Source organism: Myxocyprinus asiaticus, chromosome 41, assembly GCF_019703515.2.
Source record: "Myxocyprinus asiaticus isolate MX2 ecotype Aquarium Trade chromosome 41, UBuf_Myxa_2, whole genome shotgun sequence".
In the NCBI taxonomy this organism is placed as follows: Eukaryota; Metazoa; Chordata; class Actinopteri; order Cypriniformes; family Catostomidae; genus Myxocyprinus; species Myxocyprinus asiaticus.
In genome coordinates, this window is record NC_059384.1 from 5922244 (window position 1) to 5937396 (window position 15153).

The following is a 15153-nucleotide window of genomic DNA, read 5'->3' on the forward strand; positions in this document are numbered from 1 at the left end:
GCTGAGAGGATGTAAACAGTCGTCACATGGTACACAGAAACGAGGTCACGGACATTAAAACGGTTTCATATGAGACCGCTAAAGGGTTCTTCCTCCAGGGGGCGCTCAGCGGCTCAAAAGTCGAATCTTCCTTTGAGTTGCATTCAAATCTCAGGGCATTATTTGAGACATTTGCTCACCAAAAAATATAATTATTTAAATATATTAATTCTAAGGATTGCTATGTGAGACACACATTGTGCACCAGCAATCTCTGTAAAATTATTAAATAATACGGCTCATCCAGACACCACATGTGATTAGTCCATCCTCGTTTGGAAGAGTGGGGTATGATGAGCATTCTGAGATTCTATACTTCTCACCACAATTGTACAGAGCGGTTATCTGAGTTACCGTAGACTTTGTCCGTTCGAACCAGTCTGGCCATTCTCTGTTGACCTCTCTCATCAACAAGGCATTTCCATCTGCAGAGCTGCCACTCACTGGATGTTTTTTGTTTTTGGCACCATTCTGAGTAAATTCTAGAGACTGATGTGTGTGAAAATCCCAGGAGATCAGCAGTTACAGAAATACTCAAACCAGCCCGTCTGGCACCAACAATCATCCATGCGATTATCTAATCAGCCAATCATGTGGCAGCAGTGCAGTGCAAAAAAATCATGCAGCTACGGGTCAGGAGCTTCAGTTCATGTTCACATTAACAATCAGATTGGGGGAAAAAAATGATCTCAGTGATTTGGACCATGGCATGATTGTTGGTGCCAGTTGGTGGGTTATATTGTTGTTCCTTTGCAAGGAAAAAAATAGACAGCAGTCAAATGAATAGGGCTACCTTTATTTCAAGGTGTCTGCTATCATTTGATATTATAAAAATGAACATAAGGCCTTTTAAAAAAAAATGTGATCCAGATTGGATCAACTTGCCCCAGGTCAGTGGGTAAGATGAGTCATCTGGGGGTAAGATGACCGACTGACTTTTTCCAGTGAAACATTGAATACAATTCCACATATTATCCACATAGTAGTGGTAATGGTGGCACTGTGAGAATCATGTTTTTTAATGTCTCCAGTGCCTTTAAAACCATACAACCACTTCAGTTGAGTGAAAAGCTACTCGGGATGGGTGTCAGCGCATCTACTGTCTCCTGGATTGCTGACTATCTGTCGGATAGGCTCCAGTTTGTGCAGCTGGGGAGCTCCTTGTCTGATGTGGTGGTTAGTAACACAGGAGTGCCACAGGCACTGTCCTGTCTCCATTTCTGTTCACTAATACGTACACCTCAGATTTCCAGTGTAACTCTGAATTATGTCACCTGCAGAAGTTCTCTGATGCCTCTGCGGGGATGGGGTGTATTAGAAATGGGCAGGAGTCAGAGTATAGGGAACTGGTGGATAACTTTGTGGAGTGGTGCAGCAGGAATCATCTGCTCATAAATGTAAACAAGACCAAGGTGGTTGATTTTAGGAGGACAAGAACTGTGACCATGCCCATAGACATTATGGGTGAAGGGGTTGGAATTGTTGAGCACTACAAGTACTTGGGTGTTCACTTGAACAACAGATTGGACTGGAGGACCAACATTGACGCTGTGTACAAGAAGGGGATGAGCAGACTCTAATTTCTGCATAAGCTAAGATCTTTCAATGTATGCACCAAGATGCTGGAGATCTTCTACCAGTCTGTGGTCACGAGTGCCATCTACTGGGCTGTGGTATGCTGGGGGTGCAGCATCAGTGCCAGAGATGCCAGCAGGATTAATAATTTAAGCAAGGCTGGGAACTATCATTGGTCAAAACCTGGAGACGTTTGAGTCAGTGAGGAGCAGAAGGTCACTGAACAAACTGCTCTCCATCATGGACAATCCATCCAACCCCCTCCATGACACACTACAAAAACAGCTGAGCTCATTTTCTAACAGACTCATTCAGCTCCAGTGTCATAAAGAACGTTTTAGCAAATCATTCTTAACTTTCACCATAACACTGTACAACAGCTCACCTCTGTGTGACAGGTGAAGACACTATTGCACTGCCATCTGTATATACTGTTTTATCATACATATATTGTATTTATTGCTATTACTGGTTTTGAAGTATATATTGCACATATCTTTATTCAATATTCAGTGTTTGTTATGTGGATCTGCAATTCTGCTTTTAATATTATTGTTATTTTAATCTATTGTAGATAATGCTGCTGTAACATAATTTCCTTCGCAGGATCAATAAAGTATATCTAATCTAATCTAATCTAATCTAATCTATAATTTAGAATCTACAATCTATTTATTTATTAATGATAATCTCCTACTTTCCACTTGTTTCCTTTAACTCCAAGGATTGTTAGTGCATGTAAATTATGAAACGATTTGGATAAATCACTTAGCATAGTTAATACCTGAAGTCTTTGCCAAAAAAAAAAAAAGGTCTTCTTTTAATTGCAGGCATTATAAACAAAAATAGTCATTTATTAGAACAAATTTGTTTCAGTAAAAACCAGTGGCTCAATTTACCCCAGACTGATTAATCTTGTCTCACAGTGACCATTTTGGAAGAAATGAAAAAGAAAAAAATAACTTTTTTGTATAAAAACATACTTAACTCTTTTCCCACGTGCTTCTTCTCTTCACAGCAAGAAAAATTATGAATACTTCCTGTTTACAAGGTCGCATGGTATTTTTTGTTTGTACTTATTTACTATTTAAGGTAATAATTGTATTCATAAATGTAGATGGTCAAAGAAGATACCAATTTTGCAGACTTAGGACTGCTGTAGAACCTTGGACTTTTATCCTTCTTAGAGACTTTTGTATTCGATCATGGCTTTCGCAATTAATGGCTTATTTTAGATCATTTAAATATAAATTAATTTAAATATAAATAGGCCTATGTGTTTTTTATTTTATTTTATTTTTCTGTTTGATTTCTCACATTTGTTATGTGAATTGCTTTGATAAAAAAAAGAAAAAAAAAAAGAAAGAAAACTAAAATATATGCTGCAAGAGGTGGGTCAACTTACCCACCGCTACTCTCATGCCGTCTGCGCGTTCCTTCACCAGTGGTCTAGACTTTAATTTATACATGAATAAATGATTCTGAGAAACTTTAAAAGCCATTGAACTGAAAATACACAGTGAAGAGTTCAAAAAGAAAAAAAAAAGATTGTTATTATTATTTAAACTCATTCTATCTTAACTTATGTTCCCCTATGCCCCACCCGTTTCTTTCAAACGGTTTTATTCCAAGTGCCATTCTACCAGTGAGCAGTTATTTTCTTCCCTACCCCTATTTCAACAAGTCCCGCCTACTGCGCCAGGATTGGCTAGTGTACTATAAAAACAGTCAGTGATTGGACATTTGAGAAGTCGTTCATTTGACGTAGCAAGCACAGCAAATAGCGATCGGATAAAGGCGGGACTTATCAGAATATGGGTCGGGAAAACATATCTTTACCTTGATAAGCAATAAAAAAAAAAAAAACTTGTGGCTATCTCCAAATAGTCTTGGAAGATGCCTTCTCAAGTTGTTTAAATTAAATTTTCCATATATAACTCTCAAAATATCCCTGAGTAGCCTATATAAAGTTTTAGCAATGAGAGGTTATGACACTGTTTTAAGCAGCTGGTGTCAGCGTAATGGGTGACTGGACTGACTTTTGAAAATAGTTTTTTTTTAGCATTGTAAAATGTTGACAAAACTGGTTCAACATTGGTCTTTTTTCAGAACCACCTTGAAATATTCACCTGGGGAGTTAGTGTTGTTGGGAAAAATATGTGCGTGCCTTCTTGTTTACATCCAAACACCCTCCATGTGCATAAAGTGCAACTGGGTTGCACCACTGGTATACCTGCTGTCTGGAATAATAAATATAGTCCTGATTATGAAATCCATTGATAGGATTTGTCATATGACAGTGGCCTCCGCTTGACTAGAAAAAAGTATTCACTTACCATGCTGACACATTTGGAATCTTTTTATTTTCCCATTGGCCACGCAACCCTATTGACCCCTTCTTGTGAGATCGACTTGGGAAAACTACTGGGAAACTATTATGAAAAGACTTAGTATGTTAGTAGGTATTTGCAGGTGTCAATGCATAGATATGGACATTAAGTTTCAACTATATAGGCAAAATGCTCTTAGAGGATACTGATGTAATATGTCGTGCCAAATGAGGTCAGGAAACATAAGGCCATGATGTTCAAACTACCTTACCAAGTGACCAAGAATAACTTTACAACATGGGCAACATGTAACAGCACTCTCATTCAGTGCAACTGTGTCCCGACAAAGATAGTAGTGGTCCCTACATAGAAAACGGCTTAGTAAACATATTAAATAATGTCTTAATTGAAAATCTAAAAATGCAAAAAGGTTTCTGTAAGGGTTCATTTTAAGGGTATGGGATACAAAATATAATTTTGAGCTCAGTATGAAAACAGTAGAAGTCAATCAGATGTCCCAATCACGATAGAAATATAAATGTGTGTGTGTGTGTGTGTGTGTCTAACCTCAGGTTGCTCCAGAGGTCATTACAAATAGAGATAACGGATTAAAAAAAAAAAAAAGCTACATTTGTAAACTCGGAAAATTACTAATGATTAATAAAAATTGAACTCACTTTTAATCATAATAAAAAAAGGTTAAAAGATCACTGTAAAAATATATATATCCCAAAAAATGGACACATAGGTCACTTTTGGTGCATTTTAGGGTCAAGAGAGAGGAATGTAGTAAACTGAAAACTTTATTAAATAAAGTTAAACTATTTCCTATGCAGTATTTCTTAATGAGGAGAGACAGTATTGCAATATGCCCTGGGGTTCCTCTATAGGATCACTAGCACAGTGTGTTAAAGCCCCAAGAAAGCTGTCAGCCCTGTACGCACTCTAGGGGGCATCTGAGCTTTAGCATACATTATAGCTGTTCTCTGCCCTATACCTGAACTCCAGCTCTCTGATTTAGCTGGATGGACATTCATGATCTTACTCTAGTTCGCTATCAGCAAAGCATGTTAACACATCCCACTGTGGGATTCTTTAAGTGTATGGGCTTAAACGGATAGTTCATTCAAAACACATCACCAAATTACCCCAGTTCTCAGTTCGAACTTGCTGAAAAGTTTGTCATGGATCTTTATAATAACTGTTGGTTTTGTTTGTGGGTGAAGTTTTAACAGGAAACCTGTGCCTCATTTGAGATAATTAGATATAAATTGCATCTTATCTAAGGGTGTGTGTTAAAAACTGTTTAATGATTTCATTGTCTAGTGAGTTAAGCAGTCAGACTCCTTCTGTGTTTACATTTACCCTCCTTGTTGCTTTAATACCAGTGCTGTCCTTCTTGAATACAGTGTGGTTTAAATCCAGGAAGGCCTGAAATCTTTTGTGTCTCAAAGCTGCATCCATATGTCATCTGCTGGTAGAAATGAAAATTGCTTTTCAATATCTTACAATGTCCTTATGAGCATGTCATAACAAGACAGCATAACTTCAAGTGGTCAAATGGTAATCACTTATTGTTATAATTGCATATTTATGTCTGTTTTTTAAATATGAAGTTTCAGGTGAGCAGTCACAGAACCTAAAACATGCACTTTTCCTTATACATATTGCGTACGTAAATATCTAAAATCTTGATGCTGAATAATAATAAAAAACAGCTTGCATACTTTCTGCATCAAGATTGTATATGTATACAAATTGTGTAGAAATCTGCAAAACTGTTTAATCAATCTGTATTCATATCTAGACCATTATATGAGTCACTGTACACTGAGTGCTATGCAGATCATTTCAATAGTTTATTTCTACCATACACAAACTGTACAACACAGCGCAGTACTGCTTATGAAATTTTAAAAGTGTAAGGAAATCCCGATATACAAACTACTTGAACTGAAAAAAAAAAGAATAATTTTTAAAACAAAAACAACCTAAATCGTTAACAGTACCGTGTTTTACACTATTTTTCTTTTTCACAAACAAAAAAAATTCATATCACATTACAAAACATCAAATTCAAAAAGGAAAAAATAAATATTCCTCACAAAACTTCCTGAGCAAACAATCTGTGGTTTACAAATTAAAAATTAGGGAATTACAAATAATTTAACACAATTAATTATACCATAATTTCGGATGTTGACAAAAAATATTTGATTACATTTATTAAGAATACAATTCATTATGCTCATTTGGTCAGATAATATAGTGATTTTATTCCTTTTGAATAATCTGTAAATTTGCTTGAAGTTTAGACATCATCAGTAAACAATGTAAAACTATGTAAGACTCCTTCAGGAAGAAACATGATAATCTGTACTGATCAGGAAAAAAATTATAATGGATGAAGTATACCTATAGCCTGTTCTGCTATAAACATTAATAACAGAAAAAAAGTGCAAAGGGGTACAGTACACGCTCATTTTTTAGATAAATTATTAAAAGTGCTGCAACTATGAGGCCATTGGTAATAAGATAACAAATGCCTCCAGTAACAACACTCAGATCGTCTGGGATGCCACGGCTCAAGCATTTAAAAACTACTCTCAGATTTAGTCATTATGGATTGTAGCAGGTTGCGATTAAAGTTATTTTGCTGGTTTATATTTGTAAATCTTCCTCACTTGTGATGTATTTACTTCAGTTATTGTTTTTACAGAAAACTGGTAACTTGGTGTTAGCCACCACTGTAATATTAACATTAAATTAAAATGGCATTACGTTAAGAAATATGATATCAAAGCAATTTCGATTCACAATTACAGTATAGACAACACCGCTGATTAGAAAAGACCTTTGTCAGAGTAGCGCCATTTTTAATTTTTGGCGGGAATTAAATCGCTGCTGCAGTGGATCAGTGACGTTCACACACCTTAGCAGGGACAAGGGCGGAAGGATAAAAAAGGGCACTGATTTTTTTTTAATTATTTTTTTTATTTTATTTTTTTAAATGAGTAGTAATTATAAATACTTCACTAATTTCTTTGCTTTTTGAGTATTTAACCATTTTCTTGTATATACAGTATATACTGTACATAATTTTTCCCATTTTTATTTTCCATCACAAATAATAGCCTATTCTGCTATATTATTCACAAAAAGCACCATGGTAATACTCTTGTTTATTTATTTTTGTCAGACATGTCCTGTGATAACCCCATGTTTATGACATGTGCCATAGTAAAAACATGGTGTTTTTTAAAGTACCTTGGAGTATCATGACAGTATCATAAAATATGAATATGGTATCATTCAGTACCATGGCATTACCCTGGTAATGTGGTGCACGATGCGAAGGCGCAATGAAAAAGTGCTAACGCGAGGACTCGAAGAGATCGACTTTGTTCCATGAATGATACAGGGGCCTTGAATAACGTATAACATGCGAGTAAGGGCAGCCGGTGGAGTTTCTGGTGCCCCCCTAGGGTATGATGGTGCCCCCCTAGGGAGCAGGTGCCCTACGCAGACCGTGTAATATGCGTATAGGGAGCTGCGGTACTGTGGTAGCCTAATGGTATTTTTCTGAAAGTGATTAGTCTAATGGCTTATTAGTTTCTACAAAACCAAACTGGCTTTGGCTGAACCAGACAGCTCCTTCAGTTTATGTCAATATTCTATAAAAGACTAATTTAATTTATATGACTGAAAGTGATGCAACCGCTCCCATTATAATTAATAAATCTGTCTACACTAGTAGTACGCAATATCTAAAATGCAGTAGCAATCGAGCATTATTCTTTTGATGAACTTGCAACACAATACATGGAGTGTACTTTTTATCTGACCTGTTACTCATCTGAGGTAATGGCACTTCAATGTTCTGGGGCAAATTCAAAACTGCATTTTTTGCTTCCTTGAAGGGCACTCCTGTGGGAGGGGATGCCACTCAAAAGCTCGTTCAAAATAAAAGTGAGAAAATGAATCTTTTCTTGGAGGGCCCTTCCACAAGACTGTTAGCGAAGGGTACATTCATAGAGTAATGCCATGTTCCCTCCAGAGTACCCACTTTAAGGGCTCTGCAGTTCGGAGTGAGTATAGGGTATAGGGAGGATCACTTTCAATTGGAATCCGCCCCCGATCTGCTGTAGTGCGCACTCTTAAAGGCACCTCCACTTAATTTGTTTTTAATACACCCGCGAATTACAAAGAAATATCATAATAACACATTATTATTGTTATTGTGAGATTATGACAAATTTTTAATTTTTAATTTAATTATTACAACTTCTCACCTTTTCTGGATGACCAAAAGGGCATCTTTACATTTGTGAAGGAAAGGGGCAGGGGCTTGTGCCCCTGCTGCCCCCGTTCTGTGCACGTTAGTGCAATGGATAGAGAGTCTCTTCAATGTTGTAGCTACAACTGTTCTTTAAAGTGGTGTTGACCATTCAGATGTTGCAACACTGAGAAAAAAACAAACAAAAAAAAATAAAAAAATAAAAAAAACATATTCCCATACTAATTTTAGTAGCCAAAATCTCCAGAAAGAGAGTTGTGAAAATTAGAATGACAATTAGCCTCGTTTACATTCCCGCCAAAAATCAAATATGGCGCTTCTCTATGGGAGCGATGTAGTTCGTGGCGTCGCGTCACTCGCTTGCAGTGCAGATTGGGTGTAAACGGTAGTGTAATATAAATCATACGCTATCACTGATAACATTGAATAAAAAGTGAAGTGCTTTGAGAAACAGCTGAAAAAAATACAATTCATAAAACGAAATGAACGTGAAGGTATTTCCAGGAATGTTTGACATTTTAGAGCACATTGTTTGTCTCACAAAGGTTGAGGAGTTCTGAAGCCTATAAGGCTAATGAAAAGAATAAAACCCTTATTGTACCTGATCACAAAACAATGACCCCCTATTTTTACAAGAATATCGTTACATACTTCAAATGGTGTATAAACAGTAGGTAAACAGAGTTAGAGGCTGATTTTCATTTAGAAAATAAATAGACTGCAGAGTAAAATGAATCACCATTCACGTAATACTGCTCTACCACAAAACATATCATATTCCATGTACTCATTTACATTTAGGCACATATATGCACACACGGATGTGCACACCAAAGGCAGTTCATATGAACAGAAAAGGTAATAAAGTATCATGATTTTTTTTTCTTTCTTTTTTTTTCCTGTAGCCTAATGCTGATGATGTGATTTTTGCTCTAGTCAAGTGTCACTGTACAGTCGTTTGGAGAGTTCAGATAAAATATTTTTCTTTTGATCAGCAATTAGAACACAAATGTATGATTCAAAACAAATTATTTCATGTGTGAATTAATTAGTGGTTTACGACACATTTAAAAATAAATACATTAAAAATAACTTAGGTGTACACTGCTCTTATAGACCAATAACAGATGCTCACCAACAGGTGGAGCAAGTGGACAATTCTTACATTTGACATCAGTTCTTCATAAAAAGTCATCACAAATGCATGTGAAATATTTTGAACAATTAAAACTCTCAGTTATTGAACAACAAATGCAAATAAACTCGAAATCAAATTTACAATATGTAAGATTGGCCTTGCATTTTGGAGTTGCAGCAAAAAAATGCAATAATTATGATTTCAATAAATAAATAAATAAATAAATAAGATTATGTGCGATAAATAGTACCGATGAATAAAGATAATATGTAGCAATACTATAATAATACACAAAAAGAACAAATACGAAATTAAGTCAAGCAAACCATAGGAAATAAATAAGTGCAAAAGGAGGTAAAATCTCACTTAAAAGAACATATCAAGTGAAAACATTTAGCTTTAGAAAAATGTGGCTGGTATTTTTCAGTGCAATGAATTTGTCATGGAACGGAGATATTCTTTGTTTTGTTTTTTGTTTTGTTTTTTCAAACGAGACATTTCTTGCACAGATCACAATGCCAGCCCTCCACAGATGATCAAACTGTTTGGAAAGAGAGTGTTTGGCCTTATACATGAATACCCTTTATGGCTTTTCTGATGCTGTCCAATAAGGCTTTGCATTCCGGAGAATACTCGTGCTCGGAATTGTTGTACATATCCGTCAATGTATTCACATAAGCTTCGAAATTCTGTTCATTAATCGGACCCTGGAAAAGATTAAGAAACAACATTTTGAAAACTTACAGTATATAAATGTACTATGCTTTATACAATATACCATAGTTACTACAGTTATTGTTACTACACTAAATCCATCATAAATTAACATGGAATCTCCTTCAAACAGTTTAAGGCAGCTTTCAGAATTTTTCTGCCACTATATATATATATATATAGAGAGAGAGAGAGAGAGAGAGAGAGAGAGAGAGAGAGAGAGAGAGAGAGAGAGATAACAGTGGTGGCTAATACCAAGTTTCCACAGTTTTAGTAAATATGGTATATGGGCAGAAACCACTGTAAAAACAGAAAGTACAGCTGTTACTTTAAAGACATATTTATACCTGATCTGACTGTTACAACTACTTTCATTGGTGTAACCTAATGCATTCAGGTTGATTTAGACATTTTAAATACATCTTTGGACTTAAGATGCTACCACATTAAGCACATTTTTAGGTTACCGCACACATTGTTTACCAATGTTACTTAAAAATAATCCACAACAAATTACTTCTCTAAAAATGTAATAAGCTTACTTTACTGATTACTTAATATGAAAAGTAATCACATTACTAATTATTTTACTTTTAAGTTCATTTCTAAATCACTTTTCCCAGAAAAGTTTTTTTGTTTTCTGCTCAAATTCAAAATGTCTATATTTCCTCATTCATTGTTGCACACCCTTCAGCTGTCACAGAGTGCTAACAGAAGTACATATGAATTCATATTTTAAATGTATTATACAGTACATATTACTTTAGCATAAGTAATGTACTTAAAATTAATTACTTTCATTGAAATTCTGTAACAGTAATCTGATTACAATAATTTAAACTGTAATGTCTAACATTACTTTTATACTCAAAATAAATTAGATTACAATAACTACTTACTTTGTAATTGGCAGTGCTGTGTAGATTACTTCTGAATTGTAATCTGGTACTGATTACAAATTACATGACAAAAAATTTAGTTAGTTACGTAATCTGTTGGATTACATTTTAAAGTAATCTAATCTGATTGCTTTTGGATTACTTCTGATCTTATTCTTGTTTTTTTTATATCACATGCATTTAAGTAGAATAAACTTGAACTATTTTGACAATATTGCTTAAATGCATTAAAGAAATCTTAATTTATGGATCAAAATATCTTGCTATGATTTTTTGTTTTTTAAGTTTTGAACTCGCCATTTGTCTGTTTCTGAGTAAAAATAAAAAATGCACTAGAAATGTTCTTGCTCCAGCAATTTTGCCATTTCAAATGCCATCCATGTGTGATAACAGATCAGACCAGTTATATTTGTGAATTGTTACAAAAAAAACAAGCAAAAAAGGTCTGTGAGTGCAATTTAGAATTACACATTTTAATTATTTAAAAAGAAGACTAAGAGGGATCAATAAATTATGAACAATGTACTACCTTTGCCTGATTAATATGTAATCATGTAATCATAAAAGTAATTGTAATCTGATTATGTAATCCACATTACATGTAATCTGTTACTACCCAGCATTGGTAATCAGATACACTCAACACTGTTGTTTACAGTGTACATTAGTTATCATTGTACATTTTTGTAATGGATTGATCAAACGTATGGAATGCAGATATTAAAAAACAACAGTTTAATGAGAAAAGTTTGTTTGTTTTACGTGCTTATCTGTATGAAAAAGTGTGTCAGTGAAATTGTTTTGAGATCACTCTCACCATTTGTGGCAGCTGTATATCTGTGAGACTGTTGATAAGTGCTTGACTAAGACGCGCTAACTCCTTCAACAGACTGTCGTTGTGCTGTTCGATTATTTTATTCTCTTCCTCTATAGTCTTCAAATTGCACTCCATGGATGAGATCTGTTGGGGCAGAATGGGGCAAAAACAAGGTCTTTACCTGTGTGCTGACAAGGTGGAAAAAAAGAGTATCTCTAGTTGTTTACTGCATGTTGTTTACCTGTGTTTGAAGCTGCATCATGTCTGCTTCTATCTTTAGATTTGATTCATTTAGTTCTTTTATTTCGTCATCCAAATGCTGCATGTCTTCATTGTTTTCAATACCTGTATGACAAGACACAACCAGAAAATGTTGATGGACATTTGTAATAAACATGACTAACAGACACTTATTGCAAAATTAGAACTAAGCCCTGTGGGAAATTTTGAGGCTTTTTATTTTTTGTAATCAATTTGAGAAATGCAATGTTTAACACCTAACCCTAACCCTAACTAATCCTAACTTTTTATGATAATATTAGCAGGTCAGAAAGCAGCATTTAGCTTCATTGTAAGCGCTTGAATCACCCACCACTGCTGGTTTTCAGTTTGATGGTCATCATCTCTTCATCTGAGAGTTTTTTCTTAATACTCTGGGCATTTAAGGGACATCCTGACAAACTGTAAGGGGAGAAAACACAAACTACAGATGAGTGCCATACATTTTTGGTAATTCCTCCTAATTATAACAACACAAAATAAATGATATCTAGCTTTAGAAAATAAAACAGCAGACGATAAGTATGAAAAACTGTACACTATAAACCCTAATGTTGACATTACTGGAAAAATCAAGTTGTCTTAATTAAACATTACTTGAAATGTCAAGTCTTGGACTCAAAACTCAAATTTCCAACATATAAAAAAATCCATAGATTTCATAATCCATAATTTTAAGTGTCAATAACTCAAACGATTGACTACAAAATTGAGGCTATGGGGAATACCTCAAATCCCTTGAATTATTTAATAATGTTTCCTTGGTCAAAAATAACTTATGGATGTTAAATAGTTGTTATTAAGAGGTTTTTAGCTCTTTTGTAGTATTATTTAAGTTTCGTGTGATGACACCATTAGGGTGATCTATTTCCCCTTTGGTTGAGCTGGACCCTGTTAACACTATCTCAGTTCTCCTTGTGCATGTGCAACTGAAGTACAGGGTAGGGTTGCACCAGCTGTGCGCAAGGTCTCACTTAAGTTGAGACGTAAAGTTCACACTAAGGGCTTAGTAACTACTAGTTAGTTTGTAACTAAGTCAGTGCTTAATTTGGTTGCACCACCTGTTCTTAAGGCAAGACTTAACTATTAGGTCGTAAGCTCTCCGTAAAGTAATGTGTAGTCGCATAATATGACGTTTACTTGAATTGATCCAATAAGCAGCCTTCAAATTTGTACACAGAACTGTTAAAAAGCCGTGAATTTCAGTTTGATCTTGTTACGGTTGATGTTCAAACCTTGTTTGCTCACGGAACTGTCAACTGTAATAAATTATATCCCCATTGAAATACGATACATAATAAAACAAGATTTCATTAATGGTTTATTTAGCCTATGTAAATAAAACTATTCAATAATTATATCTAAAATAAATAAGGGGCAATAAATAAATACGTACTAATACAACAGGTTATCTTTCATATATGTTGAAACTTGACACCGGGGTGGCATACACAGGAAAGTGCCCCGTTAGATCGGTTTCATGCTGAAGTAGTACATTTTTTACATAATGTTTTCTCCCGTAAATGTTAACCAGTGTAAATGCCAACATCATCATATATGTCGAAAGGACTGAAGCCTGTCAACCAAAACACGAGCTCATTGATGTCATTAAATGAGTCTGCTTTTTTATTCCATCCGTTACTCCTGGTCGGAGGCTTCCGTAAATATTTAATTTATACGTAGGGTTACGTTCTGCCTTAGTTTAATTGTGCAATGCTTACATATTAAGTAGTGCGTAAATAGTGCCCATTTACGCCACTACAAGGCTAAGTTGTATCTTACGTATAGCTGGTGCAACCGGCCCAAGGTGTCTATTCATTTCTGTGGAGAATTACATTTATTTTATGATTCACCTAGAATCAGTTATAGTCGTCTTTATTTGAGCTGTTTTATTGTAAGATCTCAATTTGAGTCAATTCAATTAAAGTTTTGAAGTAGAAACAACAACATTTATATAGCAAATCTGACTTAGTTCACTTGCAACTAGTTACTTAACTTCAGTAGTTAAGTTCATTCTATATAATCAACAAGTTAAGTAAAATTAATTACACAAGTTTTAGAGATGCCATTACTCAATTCAATCGAGGGAACGAGTTTACTCAATCAATTAAGTAGTCAACTTATTAGGGTTTTCAGTGTATAAAAGTAGTACGAACCTCTGCAAGCTCTTAAAATTGAGTAGAAATGACAGAAATCATTGTGGCAAGTTAACAAGTGAAGTTAACAGCAAGATTTATTTATAATTTTTGTAAAAACTTTTTTTTGTAAGAACATTATAAAAACAATTGCATTGTAATTGTAGGGATATAGTTTTCATGTTTCCATATTAATATTCTTAGACAACTAAACTATTTGAATACCATAATCACGATCAAAACCCACAAGAACTATGTTTATTTAAAATACTTCATATCATATCAGGTGTCCTGAGAAATGACAAAAAACATAGAAGTATTTGCGAGGAAAAACTAGCAATGCTTTCTGAAATTATCTTATAAAATCAAATGCTTTTGACTCTTTTTTCTAGCCTATTTAAATATGATTTAATACCCTAAACAATGACAACATTTGAGGCATTACTGTTACTGTTACAATTTTACTGTAAGGTCTGTCATTATGGATAAGGTTAATGTTGAAGTCATAATTGAAGTTACAGGTTATCATATAGGATGCTCACCTCCTGTGAGTAATGAAGACATTGTTGGCATGACCCAACCCATTGCAGCCAGGCAGGGGGCAATGTGGCAGATCCTGCTTACAGACCTTCCAGGAGAAGGCCGATTCGTTCATGGAACTCTCCTTCTGCCGCTTGGTGGCGATGGGGCAGCTTCCTGCACTTCGATGCGATGTGTATTTGCCTGACACGTGGCCCTGTCCATCACAACCTGCGACTGGGCACCTGGGTACACACACAAGAGGAAATACATATTTACTATCTCATCAATGACAGGAAAATCGATGCTGATACCTGTGAACTATTTGATATACAGTACTAATCACAAGTTTGGACACTCATCTTAGAAACCTCTTGACCTTAAGTCTTATATGATCCTATTCTTAACCCA

The 15153-nt window shown here is 35.0% G+C and overlaps 1 protein-coding gene across 2 annotated transcripts in view; it reads right to left on the reverse strand.

Annotated features, from left to right (window-relative positions):
- Positions 1 to 5794: 5794 nt before the first annotated feature.
- Positions 5795 to 15153, reverse strand: part of LOC127432161 (suppression of tumorigenicity 18 protein-like) — an 84351-nt gene continuing 74992 nt past the window's right edge. For both annotated transcript variants that reach the window (XM_051683013.1, XM_051683014.1), the window contains 5 exons: positions 14766 to 14987; positions 12402 to 12490; positions 12051 to 12154; positions 11810 to 11953; positions 5795 to 10086 (listed from right to left, as the gene is read on the reverse strand). In XM_051683013.1, coding sequence (XP_051538973.1) covers positions 9946 to 10086; positions 11810 to 11953; positions 12051 to 12154; positions 12402 to 12490; positions 14766 to 14987 — 700 coding nt within the window. In that variant the 3' untranslated portion in view covers positions 5795 to 9945. The remainder of the gene's footprint in view (positions 10087 to 11809; positions 11954 to 12050; positions 12155 to 12401; positions 12491 to 14765; positions 14988 to 15153) is intronic.